Source organism: Enhydra lutris, unplaced genomic scaffold, assembly GCF_002288905.1.
Source record: "Enhydra lutris kenyoni isolate GAN:26980312 unplaced genomic scaffold, ASM228890v2 scaffoldscaffold1, whole genome shotgun sequence".
In the NCBI taxonomy this organism is placed as follows: Eukaryota; Metazoa; Chordata; class Mammalia; order Carnivora; family Mustelidae; genus Enhydra; species Enhydra lutris.
Genome location: NW_019154085.1, coordinates 25926110 through 25945362, shown reverse-complemented (window position 1 = coordinate 25945362; position 19253 = coordinate 25926110). Strand labels below are relative to the sequence as shown.

The window sequence follows — 19253 nt, the reverse complement described above, 5'->3', positions numbered from 1 at the left end:
TGGGGCAAACTTCCAAGACGGTGAAACTATATGCATTTGTATTAGTGGGGAAAAAAACAACAGAAAAGGAAAAAGAAATACAAATACTTGCTGTAAAGTATCAAATATTTCAGGAAGGATGAGCAAGAAATTAAAAATATTAGTTACTTTTAAAGACATAACAGTAGTAGAAGGGAAGGATGGGGAAACTTTTCATCAAATAACATTAATACCTTTTGAACAGGAAACCACGTATAGGTATTAACTATTTTCTTTCTTTTTTTTTTTTTAATATTTTATTTATTTATTTGACAGAGATCACAAGTAGGCAGAGAAGCAGGCAGAGAGAGAGATAGGAGGAAGCAGACTCTCTGCTGAGCAGAGAGCCCAATGCGGGGCTCGATCCCAGGACCCTGGGATCATGACCTGAGCCGAAGGCAGAGACCCCAACCCACTGAGCCACCCAGGCGCCCCAGGTATTAACTATTTTCTTAAAAATTTAAAATTTGAAACCAAGAGTAAGGAAGCTCTCCTCACCTACAACCTAAAAATTAACAGCAAGGAAAAAGAAAACTGTAGGATTTAGAATTAAAGAAACCACAGTAAAAAAGGATAAATTAAAAGGTTGTCATCATAAAAGAAAGGTTAAAAATGGGGAAAAAGCAACACAAAACAGAAGAGCAAATTACTGTTTTAAACATGAATTAAACTAACCTGAAGAACACAGTAGTTTCCATTTTTTTTTTTAGAAAGTATTTTCAAAGCTTCATCTTCATATCCTGGGGCAACAATACCATCAGATACCTATGAATATATTCAACATTAATTTCTACTTTCAAAAATTAGGGAACACTTCTTAACCAATCTAAGCACAATTATCTGTCTTAATGCAGCAGTATTTTCCCGTATCTACATCCAACAGATATGTTAAAACCTACACTCAGAAAAGATAAGCCTATGTTAGAATACAGCTTTGTACAGTTAACCTTATCTCATCTGCTATCCTTTCATGGTTTCTGGTTGTTTCAGTTTTAACTAAGAATATATAAACAATTCACTCTAATACATGTACCTTAGGAAGAAAAATTATTTCTCACTATTCTGCTCATGGAGTAGTGTTTTGCACCAGAAAAAGCACGTTCTAGTAGTCCCCACTCTGCCAGTACCAGGCAAAATGACCTTAGGCAAAGCTAGGTCCACAAGAGCAAGACATGGGGATCAGATTACATCTCCGCTAATAACCTTAGGCAAGGCAAGTACCTCAGCAGCAAGTCAAAGGGATCAGATTTAACATCTCTGAAAGATAGACAAGTCATAGTTCATACTACAAGCCTTGTGCTACATCATAAAATGCAGCAGGTCAGCTTCACTGTAGGTGGAGATGGTAGAGGTCATGCGAAGAATCTCTAAAGCAACTAAATTATCAAGGCCTTGTAGCCTTCAGTTTTACCTATTTGTTTTCGCTCCAAGCTAATCTAAGCTACCTTCTTTTGTCTTCTTGCCTCCTCGCCCCAAAATCCCACCCTTCTGGAATGCTTGTTTGGTATTCAACTGATGGGGTTAGTTTTTCAGGGTAGTTTATTATCTTCCCCTACACAACTTTTCTATAACAGACCTACAAAGGTTTACGGTAAGGTTCATTATTACATATCTAAGATAGCATCTTAGAATAGTAATTTTGAAATTATTTAGAAATAAATAATTTAGAAATAATAATTTTGGCATTAAGATAATGACTACTAGAAAATTAAAAAAACCCTAAATATATAAATTAAAACATAATCGCAAAATATCCATTTGAAACATTTACTAAACCTCAGAATTAAAATTCAGTCAAGGATTCATGTTCTACATAAATTATAAATATGTTAAACAATAAATTTAATTTATAAATGGTATGAATAAATATTATAAGTTATGCTTTCAATGAATGAATACTAGGAATAAATAGAGCTTTACTCAGTTATGGATGGATCAATACTTGGCAATGTCCACTAACCTCTCTGGAGATAATTTTGGCAGTAGGAACATCACAAACATCAGATAATGCAACAAAGTCACCAAATGAAGACATCCTATCAGCCCCTATAAATAAAATCAAAATGAGGTATGTGTTACAAATATCTCTGCACAGAAAAAGATGTTTAAAAAAACCCCAATGTGATCATAGAAAATCCATTTCTCTAAACAGAACTTTACTGTATTATGTAAGATCTAAATAACATATTAGTAAGTCATTTAACTGAAATAATCACAACAAAGTATTCTTTAATTTTACCCTCTAGGCAAACTTCTGGAAGAGCCCGATAGCAACTATATTTTAAGTTTTGCAGGCACCTGGTCTGTTATACCTACTCAGCTCTGCAATTGTAGAAATCAGCCACATCAACAAAGGGACACGGCCCTATTCCAATCAAACTGTATTTACAAAAACAGGTGGCAGGCTGGATTTATTTAGCACATGTGCCATAGTATGCTAACCCCTACTGTGGAAGGTCAATGGTGCTATCAAGTTTCTTGATGATCTTCTGAAAATGTTACAATAATATTCACAGGTTATTAACCTCATGAATTAGATATTCCTGACATATATAAAATATAACTCTAACCACATTCACTGTAGCTAAAAATAACCACATGGGGCGCCTAGGTGGCTCAGGGTTAAGCCTCTGCCTTCGGTTCGGGTCATGGTCTCAGGGTCCTGGGATCGAGCCCTTCATTGGGGCTCTCTGCTCAGCGGGGAGCCTGCTTCCCCCACCCGCCTGCCTCTCCGCCTACTTGTGATCTCTCTGCCTAATAAATAAAATCTTAAAAAAAAAACCAAACACATAATTTTAGTCATATACTAAACAATACAAATGCTTTCAATAACCTAATGTGAAATCAGATGCACCAAATTCTAATTGTTTCCATTTATTACATGAAAATATGAACATACACTTTTATAAACAAATTTATTCCAAAGCACTCATATAGTCATTTCCTAAGTATTAACAAAGAACAAATTAAAAATAATCTGAAATCTGAAACAAAGGATATACTACTTTATTCTATTTAGGATAAAATATTCTTTTTTCTCTTTTAAGAACAAACAAGAACCCTATTACTCTTCTGACCTCTTGCTCTTGCATATGCAGTTGATATGGGTGTAAGGGTTTTATACAGATCATAGACCATGCAGACTTTGGCCTCGTCTTCACTGAGTGGAATTCCAACAGCAGCACCTGGTATAGAAAACCATAAAATAAACCTCCAAGTCTCAAGTTACTACTTATCCTCTCCTAAATCAAGACAACACTTTTCTTAACATCTAGTCTATGCAGCATAATTTCTTGTGCCTGTGCCAAATTAAACAAACATATGGCCAGATAATTAAACATCAAAAATAACAGTTTCAGGGGAAGGGAGAATCTTTTCTTTCTGGCTTCCAGAAACAACTACTGTCTGAGTCCGCCAGCACATGCATATATACAAAGCTAGTTTACTTCACTAAGGACTCTCTCTCTACCTTGCTTGATATCACATACCATTTATTTCTTCCCTGTTTATATCAATTTAATATCAAATAAACATCAAAGAACTATGTAACAGAGTTGACTTAGACACAGAAGCAAAACGTATCTCATAAAATGGCTATAAGAAGTTACAGATAAGGCGTCACAACAACATCCTTATGTCTACTCAGTTCCATTTTCAACCATGTGGAAAAATATTTAGCATACTGAATTAAGCCATTTTACTTTATTTTTTATACATTTCCACTGCAAAAAAGTGATTTCCGGATTCTATCTCATAGTAATATTATACAGTTACATATATGTAAATAACACATGTTACTATCAGATTTTATCATATTACTACATTAAAGCTGTCCACAAAAGTGGTTTGAGACTTTAGAGAATGTCTATATTCACATTAGAACATGTCAATTCTTTCTAAAGTCAAAAAGAAGGCATTTTAAACAGATCCAGAGCATTCCAGAGAGTAGTGCTTTACCTGCTGGGCTGACATGTTTGAAAGAGGCAGCCGCTGGAATGCCTAAAGCTTCTTTGAGTTCCTTCACCAGCTGCCAGGCATTCAAAGCATCACACAAGTTTATAAATCCAGGGGCTCCATTTAGAACTACACATAGAAACATTATATAACACATTATCAAGAAGGATCAACACAATCAGATATATGTACATTTCTGGAAAAAATATGCCAAGGTAGCACAAGTATGTTTTCAGGAAAGTGTAATTAAGAGACAAATACGTGTACACAAACATAAATAACTTGATGAAAAAAAGAATAAAACACCAGAGCCTAAGCCTGCCTTACCAAAAAAGAAAAAAAAACACACACACACACACACACACACCCTCTCTCTCTCTCTCTCACACACACACACACACACACATATGCTACTGAAGAAACCAACTCCAGCCAATCTAGAAATAAACCAATAGAGAACTCAGGAATGGGAGAAAGAATGACAAGACCAGTGATCATCAGGGATCCACTTCACTACAGAACTAAGATAACACAATTGTAGCAATTACAGACAATACAAAATCTAAGTTATAAACCTTGTCAATATAAGGATATTATTACAAACTAATGCAAGAGCTGTGGGTAGAAGAAAATAAGGGGAAAAAATGAGTCGGATTTTTCCTCCTTTATACCAGACTCAGTAGGCTCTGCCTAAAGTTGAAATGCACTTATAAAGATCACAACCTCCAACTTTCTCATTGCCTATTTTCTTAACAATGGCAGGATTTTTTAGTAGCTATTATCTCTTTTAGTAGCTATTATCTCTTGTGAATAAATTATAAACTCCATACATACAAAAAAATGGGGCCCATTAATTAAAAACAAATTTGTAACTGCATTTCCTTTGTGTTATCTTGAATAGTGCATACTTTTAAAAATAAACTTCGACAAACACTTACTGAGTGCCTACCACAAAGTTGGGCACTGTTTTAGGTACTGGAGTTATTACCAACTAGCCCCTCCCACACAGAGCTTACAGGAGAGACATAGAAGAAACAAAATAGGCAATTAATAGTAAACAATAAGAAAATATTAAGTACTTACATAAGAGTTAAAAACATACCCACAGAAAAACTTGTACTTGAATGTTCATAGCAGCTTTATTCATAACTGTCAAAAACTGTATTTCTATTTCTGATGTCTTTCAAGAAATGAATGGATAGGGGCGCCTGGGTGGCTCAGTGGGTTAAAGCCTCTGCTTTCGGCTTAGGTCATGATCTCAGGGTCCTGGGATCAAGCCCTGCCATCAGGCTCTGTGCTCAGTAGGGAGCCTGCACCCCCCACCCCCCACCTGCCTCTCTGCTACTTGTGATCTCCGTCTGTCAAATAAATAAATTTAAAGAAAAAAAAAAAAAGAAGTGAATGGATAAACTAACTAGGGTATATCCATATACAACCAGAGGAAGGGAATGTCTGGGAACTCTCTGTACTTTGTGAGATATTTTTCTGTAAATCTAAAACTAATTTATAAAGTCTATTATAAAAAACAAGGGGATGCCTGGATGGTTAAGCATCTTTTTAAGAATTTTTTATTTATATTCAACTTAATTAACATACACTATATTATTATTTTATATACAAATAGTATATTAACATGTACTATATTAGTTTCAGAGATAGAATTTAGTGATTCATCAGCCACATAGAATACTCAGTACTCATTACTTCAAGTGCCCCCCTTAATGCTCATCACCCAGTTACCCCATTCCCCTACCCACCTCCCTTCCAGCAATCCTCAGTTTCCTACATTTAAGAGTCTTATGGTTTGCCTCTCTGTTTTTGTCTTATTTTATTTTTCCTTCTTTTCCCTTATGTTCATCTGTTTTGTTTCTTAAATTCCATGAGTAAAACATATGGTATCTGTCTTTCTTGGACTTATTTCATTTAGCATAATACCCTCTAGTTCCAACATGTCATTGTAAATGGCCAAGATTTTGTTCTTTTTTATGGCTGAGTAATATTCCATTGGATGTATATATGCCTAACTCATTATTTCAGCTCAGGTCATGATCTCAGGGTCATGGATTGAGCCCTGCGTTGGGCTCTGCATTCAGTGGGGAGTCTGCTTCTTTCTCTCTCTCTGCCCCTCTCCCCAGCTCATGCAGGGAGTCTTTATAAGTAAGTCTTACAAAGTAAGTCTTAAAAAAAGACTTGTAAGTCAGTCTTAAAAAAAATAAAAGTACCTAAAAAAACAGTTCCTTTGACCAACACCAATGAAAGAGCTTTGAAAATGAAAAACATGGGAAATGAAAGTACATGGAAGTATTTCTTGCCTCAGGAAACAGTATAAGCAGGAAATAACAGCAGATAAAATAGCAGAACTTCCTGTTTTAAGAAATTCTAAAAGTAAAAATTCATGCAAAATGTCTGACTACTCCTTCAATAAATACTTAGGGAACACGCCAAGCAATATTCTAAGTACTGAGAATACAGCAATGAACAAACAAGAAGCAATGAACAAAGACTGACAAGGCTTCTGCTCTCAGGGGAAGATAATCAAATGGGAGAGGACTAAAACATAAATAAATGCAGCAAAATAGTGTTGTGATAAAAGTGTGATGGGCAGCTACTTCAGTCTGGGTGATCACAGAAAGCTTCTCCTGGGAGGTGACTTAAAGCTGAGATCTGAATGACAAGCGAGTGAGACCTTGAAGACCACAGCAAAGGCCACAGACACTGGGCCTGCTGACCAAAAGGAAAACAGGCCCTGGGGTGCAGCAGATAGGGGACGGTTATCAAGGAAGAAGAACAGTCAGATAACAGTGTCTGCAGGGCATCAAGAGGCATCTAAGTGGGAGGGAAAGCCAAAGAATGGTCTCATGGCGTACCATCATCTGATTTACATGTTTATGATTCCTCTGCTGTGAATAGAAAAGACAGTAAAGCAGAGAGCAGTTAGACTACTGTAGTCTGGGAGATGTTGGGGGTCACTGTGTGGACTTCCACAGTGTTAGAAAAGATTCAAAATGTATCTGAAATAGAGAAATAATAGAACTTGATCCAATGAATGAGAAGGGGAAGGAGTATTTCAGATTCTCCTCAAATCTCTGACATTGCTCCCTGCTCCTCCTCTCCCTCAGTTGCTAACAAGGAGGAAAGAGACAGAAGTACCTACATTTTCCCACCACCAAATGTACCAACCAGTGTGCTCTGTTTTTGCCTTCACAGTACATGAAGAAGCTGTCCCTGCTGTCACCCAAGGCGAGCCCTCCTACCAATGCTTGGGCCTTCAAGGCCTTCGTACCCACAACTCTCTCCCTGCCCTGTGCACCCATTCCCCCCCACCAAGAGTAAAAAAGAACAAAAAAGTGAAAACTCTCTTTTAATTCTATAGACCCATGGAAGTCCTAATTAACTTTTCTGTTCAAAGAATTACCTTTATTTTTGTTATTTCCTAACCTCACTTTCCTAATTTGGCCCACTTCAGTGGGGCTTCCAGGTCCATCATTCCAAGGTAATTGTTCTTGCAATTTTTCCCAGATCAAACAGTCACTTTTCTGTTCTCAGTAGCATTCCAAACCAGTTGAAACCCTGCAGGTTTTCTGTTTTCTGGCCTTTTTTTCCTCTGCTGGTTCCTCCACTGCTTAACCTCAGTCTGTGAAATCTACCCTCCCTGTTCTACATCTCTAAAATCATGCATATGCCAAAGACATTCCAAACTCCATCTCCACCCTAACCTCTCTCCAGAACCCCTAATTATCTCAAGTTTTCACTCATAAGTCTACCTGGCACCTCATACTGCAGATGGCTAAAAAGGCATTATGTAATTTATTTTATCTTCTCAACGTGAAACACATCAGATACAATAAAGAGAGAGAAACGCATTACCCGCCCCCCGACATAGCAAACTATGCCACATAACACACAGCCTTTACCTGTGATGGGAAGCTTGGGCTTCAGCGTGTATAACTGGGCAGGAGTTTGATGAGGGTTCATTCCATACCTCAAAGGCATCTGAGATATTCCTTTACTATACTGTCTCCTGAAGTAATCTGAAATTGCTTCATCATATTGTGCCGTATGAGTGAAGGCCTACAAAAAGTGTAAGTTTTGTGGAACACCAGCAGCACTTACCAAAGGGGAACGAGAGGGTTTTAGGTAGCACACAACAAACTACAGTCCTTGCCCACACATGACTGTGCAGGAAAGACACTCAATAACATTAAAAACACAATGAATCATTCTCTCCAAGGCTCTTCCAATCTTTTTCTCCAAGATTCTTTCAATCTTTTTGACGTTACCTCTGTTAATACCTGGGTCTCTTCATTTATAGGAAAAGGATAGCAGCTCCATGGAGACCTACTGAAAACTGAATACCACTTGGTTTGGCACACACTGCACTGGATAAAAGTGCATCCCTACCTTCAAGGCTAACTGACGTCTGGTCTCCAAGGAGGTGTCTTTGCTGTTGGAGCTCTGCATCTCTGTGGACACAGCTGCATAGTCCTCGGGTTCACATACTACTGTCACCCGAGCATGGTTTTTGGCTGCTGCTCTCAATAGGGTTACTCCGCCTTGTGAGAACAAAAGACAATTTGTATTTCCATATGAGCTTAACCTCCTTCAAATAAAGTCAATGTAAACATACTTCTAATTTTTGACTCAAAAAATGTAGAAAACATACCCCAGATGAACCTCTACACAAAGAAATGGATTAGAAAATATAGACGAATTACAATTACCCCAGAACACAATCTGGGAGCAGTAATGATTTCCTGCTCCCTCAATGTTCTGATTCTTGGTGAACATCAAAACAAAATCTATTTTAAAATATAAATAGTGTTTGGGGTGTGTGGGTGCTCAGTTCGTGAATCTCAGGGTTGTGAGATCAAACCCCATGTCAGGCTCTAGGCTCAGGGTAGGGTCTGCTTGTCCCTCTCCCCATGCTCCTCCCTGCTGCTTGTGCTTGCTCTCTCTTTCTCTCTCAAATACATAAAATCTTTAATAAAAAATGTAAATATTCGAGAAATAAATAAATTAAATAAAATGTAAATAATCTTCCCATATCAGTCTTCAAATATGATTTTGCTGACTTACCAATATCAATCTGCTCAACAGCCTGTTCAACAGTTACATCTGGAGAAGCCACTGTCTTCACAAAGGGATACAGATTGCAGACGACAACTCTAAACCAAAAAGGAATTCAGCTGTTGTTAGAAATGCAAACTTTATGGGGTTTACATATAAGTTAGTCACTAGCTTTAACATGATCGAAGAGTCTAAAGATCTAAAATATAAACTATAATCCTAGCATTTTAGAATTCTAAAAAATATACTGAAACGGGGCACCTGGGTGGCTCAGTGGGTTAAAGCCTCTGTCTTTAGCTCAGGTCATGATCCCAGGGTCCTGGGATCGAGCCCCGCATCAGGCTCTCTGCTCAGCAGGGAGCCTGCTTCCTCCTCTCTCTCTGCCTGCCTCTCAGCCTACTTGTGATCTCTGTCTGTCAAATAAATGAATAAATAAAATCTTAAAAAAAAAAAATACTGAAATGTCAGGAGCTCCCACTGTTGCATAACATAGTCAATAAAAGTGGCTTTGGTCAACAAGTTTTCTCAAAACATTACTTCCTCCAAATCATACTGCAACATTACTGCCTGGGTAAACTTAGCTACCCCATTATATAATTCAGCCATCAAAAAACCATATTTAAAAATTTTAAAAGAAGTGCAAAATATAAGGCCACAGATAACCTCATTTTAGAATATAATCACTTTTATCTACATTCAATTTTAGATTCTATTTCTGATGGGTCATGTACAATGATGAAAAATGACAGACCATTCTAAGGGTGAAATATTTCTTTGCTTGTTTTGTCTTCAGAGAGATCATACACAATGATGTTAACAGGACGTCCAAAAGAATAATTTAAAATACAGAACTAATATAAAATTAACAACTAGTAGAGTTCCATGCTTAGGCCTGCAATATGAGGAGCTCTGTGGGCAAGTTTACTCCCAGGGAAATAAGCACAACTAGTAAAAACTAATTAAAACAAAAGAAAATAAAAAAACAGAAGAGGAACACTTGTAATGTCTACAACCCTGATACCAAAACCAGACAAAATGCCGCAATAAAAATATAAACCAGTATCTTATGAATACTGACACAAAAATCCTCAACGAAATACTAGCAAACTGAAACGAACAAAATATAAAAAGGCACATATACTACAGCCAAATATGGTCTACCCGAGGAATGTAGACTTAGCTTAGCATCTAAAAACCAGTTAATGTAAGAGCCCATTTCAATAAAACAAAGAACAAAAACCACCTGAGCACCTCAATAGATGCACAAAAAGCACCCACTCATGATAAAAAGACTCAAAAAATTAATAGAAGAGAACTTGCTCAACATAAAAAAAAGTAAGAAAAACCCCCAAACCTACAGCTAACATTCTATTTAAAGGTGAAAGACTGAATGCTTTCCCCTAAGCTCAGGAGCAAGACAAGGATGTCTGCCCTTACTACTGTACTGGAGGTTCTAGCAGGTCAATTAACAAAGCAAATTAAATAAAAAGCATCAAGATTGGAAAGGAAAAAATAAAGCTATCTCTATTAGCCCGCGGCATGATCTTGTATATAGAAAAATCCTAAGGGATTTAACAAAAAAAATGATTAGTACTGAGTTTAGCCAAGGTTACGGAACATATGATTAAGGGAATTTATGTACATTAGCAACAAATAATCGAAAGAGAAATTAAGAAAACAATTTTACTAACAGTAGCATCAAAAACCACAAAAGAAAGTTTAAGAATTTAACAAAAGCATACGACTTGTATGCTAAAAAGTAGAAAACATTGTTGAAAGAAATTAAAGAAATCTAAGTAGATGGAAAGGCATCCCTGTTTACGACCAGAAGACTTAATATTAGCATAGCAACCTCCTCTGAAATTGATACACAGATTGAACACAATCTCTAGGAAACTCTTATTTGACAGAGATCATAAGTAGGCAGAGAGGCAGGAAGAGGGGGTGGGGGAAGCAGGCTCCCTGCTGAACAGAGAGCCCGATGTGGTGCTCGATCCCAGGACCCTGAGATCATGACCTGAGCCAAAGGCTCTGTTTTTTTGCAGAAGTGGGCAACCTGATCCTAAAATTCACACTGAAATGCAAAGGACCCTGAATACCCAAAACAATCTCGAAAAAGAAGTTGGAGGACTCACACTTCTCAATTTCAGTATCTGCCACAAAGATCCAATGATATCGTGCCAGCGTGACAGATACAGTTCAACTGTGCCAAGACCATTCAATGGGGGAAAGAAGTTTTTCAACAAATGATGCTGGGGCAAGTGGACAGTCACATTCAGAAGAATGAAGATGGACCCCCTAACTTATATATAAAAAGTAACTTTAAAAAAAAAATCAGGGGTGCCTGGGTGGCTCAGAGGGTTAAGCCTCTGCCTTCAGCTCAGGTCATGATCTCAGGGTCCCGGGATTGAGCCCCGCATCTGATTCTCTATTCAGTGGGGAGCCTGCTCTACCCCCCGCTCTCTGCCTGCCTTTCTGCCTATTTGTGATTTCTCTCTCTGTCAAATAAATAAAAATAAAATCTTAAAAACAAAAAAGTAAGAAAGTGAAAAAATCAAAGACCTAAAAACATAAAAACTACAACTAAAAAACTCTTACATCTTCACTATCCTGGATTATGCCATTGCTTCTTAGATACACCAAAAACATAGGCAACAAAAGAAAAATAGATAAAATGGACACTGCCAAAATTTAAAGGTTTTATGATAGTCAAAGGGCACCATAAACAAAGATAAGCCATAGAATGGGAAAAAATGAACCCTTACAGTTCAATAATAAAATGAGAAATAAAAAAATGGGCAAAGGATTAAAATGCACACTTCTCAACAGGTACAAAAATGGCCAACGAACAATGACAAGACGCTTAGTCACTAGGAAAGCCGGTAATAACCACAACGATGTGTCAGCCATCATGGGAAAAAGATGTTAGTGGGGATGCGGAAAAAATTCCTATACTACTGCAGGCAATGTTAAATGATGCAGCACACTGGAAAATAATCTGGCAGCTGCTGGAAAGGTTAAACATACTTATCAGATGACCAGGGAATTCCACTCCTAGGTATATAACCAAGAAGAATGAAAATATATGTATGCACAAAAACTTGTTACATGAATGATCATGGTTACATTGTTTCTAATATCCAAAATGTGGAAACAACGCAAATGCCCATCAGCTGATGAACTGATAAATAAAATGGGGTATATCCATACAATGGGTTTTCAGTAATAATAATAATAAAAAAGTGCTGAAACATATTAGAACATGGATGAACCTTGAAAACAAGTGAAGGAGTCAGTCACAAAGGACCACACATTATATGATTCCATTGGTATGAAATACTGTGTATAGATAAATCCAGAGAGACAGAAAAGACTACGGTTGCACAGGGTTGGAGGTTTTAGGGGAAATGAAGAATGAATGCTAATGCGTATGGGATTTTTTGGGGGAGGGGGGTGATGAATATGTTCTAATATTAACTGTGGTGATAGCTGCACAATTCTAAATATACTAATACTACTGAATTATAGATTTTAATTTGGGAAATTATATATGTGTTATATCAATGAAGTTATACACACTAAAAAGAAATAGTGTGTATTTTTATGCAAATAACTACATTGTTAATATGTACCAACATTTATGTCATAGCTTCCTTAAAAAAAGGTTCTTTTCTGGGGCACCTGGGTGGCTCAGTGGGTTAAGCCTCTGCCTTTGACTCAGGTTATGATCTCATGGTCCTGGGATCGAGCCACATCAGGCTCCCTGCTCAGTGGGGATCCTGCTTCCCCCCCTCTCTCTGCCTGCTGCTCTGCCTACTTGTGATCTCTCTCCCTCTGTCAAATAAACAAATAAAATCTTTAAAAAAAAAATGCTTATGTATGTACAATGTCATACAGAGAGTATTCAATAAATGTTTATAGTGACTGAATAGGAAACTAAACCTAATGTTATTCTTGGTCTTAAAAGGGAGGGCACCAGGTCTAGCATACTTACTGTCTGATCCTTAACGTATTAAAATTTTAACTTCCAATTTTTACCTTATAAGACTGAAATCAAGTCTGGCCATGTCAGCATTATCTTCTGGGATATTACGAGCCAAGATTCCTAATTTAACAAAGTTAAAGTATTAGGTTCAAAATACACATCAGAATAAGATACTTCTTTCCAACACGGTCCCACCAATCAAGTTAAAGCCTCTAATACTGCCTAATCAAGAAGACTAAAAAATAGAGAGTTAAAATTTTACAGTAAGTTTTAAAAGCTCTTGTATCAGTTCTTTATTACCCCCCTCTTTTTTTTTTTTTTTTTTTTTAAGATTTTTTATTTTCAAGTAATCTCTATACCCTACGTGGGGCTTGAACTCACAGCCCCAAGATCAAGAGCCATATACTCCAATGAGTCAGCCAGGTGCTCCCCCTTACTCACCTTTTTTTAAGCAACAAAATGAGAAAGAATTTTCACTTAACTGTTACCAGTTCCATGCATCTATGTATTCTCATAAGTATAAGTAAATGGCTTATCTGATGATCCTCCTCAGTGTAACAGCCTTTTATTCTGCCAAATTTTACTTTAACTGGTAAATTAGCAATATACCTGTTTCTCACCATTTTTGGCTGATGTATAATTTGTTCTCCCAGATAAGCACTACGAAAAAGAATTCTTTTAAAGTCCGTTATAAGGGGACCTGGGTAACTCAGGCGGTTGAACGTCTGACTTGTGATTTCAGCTCAGGTCATGATTTCAGGGCCCTGGGACTGAGCCCCTTGTTTGGCTCATGCTCCTTGGGCAGTCTGCTTGGGATTCTCTCCCTCCTTCTGCCCCTCTCCCCACACAAGCACACATGTGCATGCTCTCTCTAAAATAGATAAATCTTAAAGAAGTCACTTACACTTTAATACTTTATTCTAAGTTTGCACTGTAATAAAAGTCTTTCACACATGCAACTGAAATATTTTCACTAACTCCAGAAGAAAATATCACTCTAAATTAGTTATCAGGTCAGGACTAATAAAGAGGCGAGGAAAACAATGTGATTCCTTCACATAATAAGGCAAACTAGATTTTAAACAGGTTCTAATGAATTATGAACTTTAGCAGCAAATGTGATGAAACCAATATAGACTCACAGATAATTTTCTGAGCTTATGACCTGCCTTTTTCCTTATTTATTCTACAAAGTGATCAACCAAAATATTCCTGAAGACCACTGATTGTTTGAAATTGAAAAGTACCAAACACTTACCAGCATGGACTGCAGGATGCAAGGTTTTCACACGCCCCCCTAACATTTCAGGAAATCCCGTCAGCTCAGAGACATCTCTGAAAATAGATGAACAGAATATTGCTGTTTCTGCTAAATTGTCATTATACACAATTCTAAAGCAAATCTTCTAACATTACATCTACTGTCCTCATTTGGGAGAATTTTCCAGAGCCTGAATCTTCAGAGTTCAGAAACCGAGTCATATGCCATACATTCAGTTGAGAAGTAATTTATAGTAATATATACAAAAACCACTAAAAACATCTTTGTTTCAGAAGCAGACTAAAATAAAAACAAGCATTTATCTTCATGATTAAACAAATGTAAAGATGGCAAATCAAATGAATGGGGAAATAAAAGACTGTGTTTTAGTAAGGTGGTGTTAGTACTAAAATACTGGTTTAGCTCATATAAAAATAAATTCCCAATGAATCAAAGGTTTGAGCATTTAAAAAATCACAGAACTACCAAAATTCAATACATGAGGAATGTGCTCAAAGCATTAAACAAAATATTAGTAGATCTGTCTATGTAAAATGTTAAGTTTTACACAGAAAAAAATTAAGCAGGAAAAAATAATTGCAAAATATGACAAACGGTCAAACGCAAGGCAATACTTAAATATCGATTCAGATCACCACTGGCATGAATTCCCATGCGCCCAGGTGATTTACAAGCAAATTTTAATGACATGAAAAAATGCCAACAATGTTAGGTGAACAAAATCAAGAAGCAAAATTATCTTCTGTATAAGCTAAAAAATAAATATACGTTTATAAGCAATTGGAAAAAAGCACATCAACATGTTCAACAAAATTATAAGCTATTTATTAGCTTCTTTACAATTTTCTACAATTTTCACAATTTCTACAACCAACATACATGGCCTTTGTGGTAAAACAAAACAAAACGAAACACAAAACAAAACCAACAAATATTTTAAACCAGCAAATTCCAACAGGGTATAATAGAATTTCCTGGGTAGAGTCTCCTATATAGACCCATTGGCAGATGACCATATCTGACCAAGGGCTCATATATTTCCAATAAACTGAGAAACTGGTGACAGCCTGGTGTTCAATTCAAAATTCCCTTTCCCGGCATTCACGAAATAAACTCCAGTTCCTCCAACAGAAGATAATTGCTAAATCAAAGAAGGGAGATGTACTCTTAGAATGAAAAACCAGGTGGGGTAATTAAAAAGCTTGCTGCATCTTTAGGTTTCAGAATCTGCATGCAACAGGTACAATCTTCAGATAATTCTGTGTGCTCACTGCTGTATAGTCACCAACTAAAATCTCATCAGTTTACCTCACACCTCCAAGTTAACTTCCTAGGATAGAATCTTGGCTCTGCATTTTATTAGCTGTGTTAGCTGTATGAACTTGGGCAAGTTATCTAACTTTTTTGTGCCTCAGTTTCCTTGTTTATAAAGGGAGATAATACTACCTACACCAAAAAGTTGTTGTAAGGATTACATGAGTGTGTGTGTATGTGTGAACAGTTTTATACTTTAACAGGAGAGAAATACAGTTACATTCCCAATTTTTAAGAAATACATAGCTACAATGGGGGGCGCCTGGGTGGCTCAGTGGTTAAAGCCTCTGCCTTCGGCTCAGGTCATGATCCCAGGGTCCTGGGATCGAGCCTCACATCGGGCTCTCTGCTCAGCAGGGAGCCTGCCTCCTCCTCCTCTCTCTCTCTGCCTGCCTCTCTGCCTACTTGTGATCTGTCTGTCAAATAAATAAAAATCTTAAAAAAAAAAAAAGAAATACATAGCTACAATGGGTAAGCAAGGAGTCAGCAGAGGTACAGATCAAACAAGACTCAACAGTTTATAAATTTTTAAACTGAGGAATGGATATGCAACAGGAAGGCTCATTGTATTATTCTACGTTTTATTATACCCATAATATTTCCATAATACAGTTTAGTGGAGGAAAAAAGACTACAGAAGGAGTTTGCTTAAACTGAAGGATCCAACTACAATAGCATCCAACATGGTCCAGTCTAGATTTTGGATTCTCACTCTGCTGCTCTTCAGAAAAGACTGACCTGTCTCTCAGGATTCTTACAGGGCTCTTAGGAGAACATCAAAAAGATGATGCAAGAAGACTTTGGAAAATATAAAGCCTTTATTTAGTAAGTAAAGTAAGGCATTCTTGCCATTTCAACATGTCAAATTTAGGAAAGCTGTGTACTGCCCACAGAAGGCTTAATTATACGATTAAAAAATCTGACCCAGGGACGCCTGGGTGGCTCAGTTGGTTAAGCAGCTGCCTTGGGCTCAGGTCATGATCCCAGCGTCCTGGGATCGAGTCCCACATCGGGCTCCTTGCTCATCAGGGAGCCTGCTTCTCCCTCTGCCTCTGCCTGCCATTCTGCCTGCCTGTGCTTGCTCTCTCTCCCTCTCTCTCTCTGACAAATAATTAAATAATCTTTAAAAAAAAAAAAAAAATCTGACCCAGAGAGCAAGCAGCAAAATTTTTCATTGGCAACAAAAACAGACAGATCTTTCATTTCTTTGCTGAAATATATTTCAGGAGTGGGTATGTCCACTGGTGTCACTGCCATTCATTAGAGCTGTCCTATAGCCTTTTTCATTTTCTTCCCCTCGGTAGTGACTCCCTTTCCAATCAGAATGCCTGCTCTTTGAGGTCAGGAATGGCAGCCTGACTTACCTTTTGCTCATTCCTTCTTCCCATCACTTACCCAGGTAAAGAACAGCTTGTGGGTAAGGGAACAAATGACAGACTTGTGCCTTTAAATAATTTACAGGGATAGTAAGGGAACACAGGGAGACTTGAATCCTAACGCTGTCAACAGCTTCACTCAAGAGCCAGTCAAAAGAGACCATGTGACTCATATAACTTGAGTTTTTCTTTAACCACAAATGGCCCTCCTAAATTAATGTGCCATAGGCAGTGGCTGAGAAATGGGGAGTCCTGGGGTTCCAACCCTGAACTTAAGTCCTCACTGAACTCTGTACACTTGAGCACAAGTTACTACACCTCTCTGAGCCCTACCTTCCTCCTCTGTAACGGGGTTAAGTGATGCTGGAAGGGGGAAATGACGTCTTTTACTCACTGTGCCCGGGGTGCATGACTTTCCGGTGGATTGCATCACACTGCGCTCCGACTGCCCTGAGCTTAAGAACTCCGCTGTGCCTTACCTGACTGCCAGACCCGCATCCCTGAGAGCTTTTGCAGTCCCTCCAGAGGCGATCAGATTCAAACCAACTGAAGTTAGGTTTCTGGCAAATTCCACAAGGCCCGTTTTGTCAGAGACACTAAATAAGGCTGAAACAAGACATTTTTCCTCATCACTCGCAGTACATGACATTAAGACCTACAAGGCCTTGGGTGGTGGGGGCGGCTGGGAAACGAACAGTCGCGAATCTCGAGGGCATGAAGGCGACCCACAGTGGCCAGGCCCAGCTTGGGAACTCCCCCCGGGTCAGACACCCGCAAGCCGCGCAAAAGCCAACGGGCCGCGGGCCTCACACTCACAGCTGCAGCGCTCCGCGCCGCCATTGCGTACTCGGGACGCCGGGGGGTAGGGGCGCCGCGGGCGGGGCTCCGGGAGGGAGCGTGGGGGAGGCTCACCGAGCTGGCTGGGTGCCATGGCTGCGGGCGGCGGGGGTCTGGGCCAAGCGGGGGCGGCAGCGGCAACACCACGTGCGGAGGGGGCGCCGAGCGGGTAAGACGCGCGCGTGCGCGCGGGCAGGTAGAGGGAGGCGGCGGGCGATCACCTGACCTGCCACGTGACCCGGCCGCCCCGGAGCCCCGCCCTGTTCTATCTTGGGCGTGGAACTTGAGCCTCGGGGTTGAAGGGAAGGCGGGAGGGAGGTTGCAGCTGGCTTTCTTAGGCCGGAACCTGAAGGGAGCTCCACCCCAGGCTCCTATTCTGACCATGATTTGTATCTTTTCGCGGAGGTGAGGCGGCTGCGGGACCTCAGGGGAAAATTCCTGCTCCCCAGGGCGGGCCTGTCCCCCGAAGCTGGAATGCAGCTAAGAAGTGTCAAAACACTAGTGCAGAAAACAAGAGCAACACCAGAAATAATTCCCACAGCGAGAAGGAAGAAAGCATCTTGGCAATCATCCACTCCCATTTTAACAGACTAAAAAATAAACTCAAGACCCAATGATTAAAGCTTAAGCCCACAGCTCACGTAATAGAGTAAAAACAAAGTGAAATTGATATTCGTCTAAGTTTTTGATTCCACGTTATGGAATAGACCGAAATCTGCTTAAAGATGGTGTCTTGGATCAGTAAATAATATTTGACTGAAGCCTGGGTGAAAGGAAAAATAATGGTTCAAGGGGGAGGAGGGAACACCTTTCTAAATTCATTAAAAATAGGAAAAGGAAAACTGCACACTTGTTTCTTAAAAAAAAAAAAGACACTTTGCCACAAAATAAATACATATTGCTGTTTATGGAGATTTTTAAAAACGTTCCTTAATAGAATTATATTACAAAATAGTACTGTCTTTATTCTTAGTCTGGGGCTCGCAGCTGCAGAAAGGAGTCTGTTTTCTTATTGCCTGTATGTTACTTATGTGTGTTTTTCTTGTTACCCTCTGTAATTCTTCCAGTCTCTTAACTTCCCCAAATGAATACTTACTGGCTAGAATCAAGAGCTCTGTTTTATAACTTCAGAATTTGTGAACTTCTTGCTCTGAATATTTCTCATTTCTAAAAGAAAAATTATCAGTGTCTTCAGTTTGTGTTTGCCAACTTTGAATTTCCCTGCCCAGTCACCATTAGGTTTTTATAGAAAGTAGAAAGCAGAGAAAAGAACCTGAGAAAAGTGATAAGAGGAAAATAAATAGTATTTAGGCATTGGATACTTTTCCTGCATGTGAATTTCAAATATTTAATTTAATGAATATTTATTGAGACCTTTCTGCCTAAATGGCAGAAATACAGTGTCAGAAAGAAATAGATG

General features: G+C 38.5%; 1 protein-coding gene across 4 annotated transcripts in view; it reads right to left on the bottom strand.

Moving 5' to 3' along the window:
• Positions 1-18008, bottom strand: part of LOC111141217 (5-aminoimidazole-4-carboxamide ribonucleotide formyltransferase/IMP cyclohydrolase) — a 28612-nt gene extending 10604 nt beyond the window's left edge. The window contains exons 1-11 of one of the 4 annotated variants that reach the window (XM_022493639.1): positions 17909-18008; positions 17476-17602; positions 14283-14359; positions 13078-13144; positions 9049-9137; positions 8374-8525; positions 7887-8043; positions 3976-4101; positions 3096-3203; positions 1979-2064; positions 694-783 (exon numbers count right to left, since the gene is read on the bottom strand). In XM_022493639.1, the coding sequence (XP_022349347.1) occupies positions 694-783; positions 1979-2064; positions 3096-3203; positions 3976-4101; positions 7887-8043; positions 8374-8525; positions 9049-9137; positions 13078-13144; positions 14283-14359; positions 17476-17602; positions 17909-17927 (1098 nt within the window). In that variant the 5' untranslated portion in view covers positions 17928-18008. Of the gene's footprint in view, positions 1-693; positions 784-1978; positions 2065-3095; positions 3204-3975; positions 4102-7886; positions 8044-8373; positions 8526-9048; positions 9138-13077; positions 13145-14282; positions 14360-17475; positions 17719-17908 lie in introns of those variants that run through there. The other 3 variants (XM_022493648.1, XM_022493631.1, XM_022493656.1) reach the window with 3 other exon arrangements.
• Between the last annotated feature and the right edge of the window lie 1245 nt (positions 18009-19253).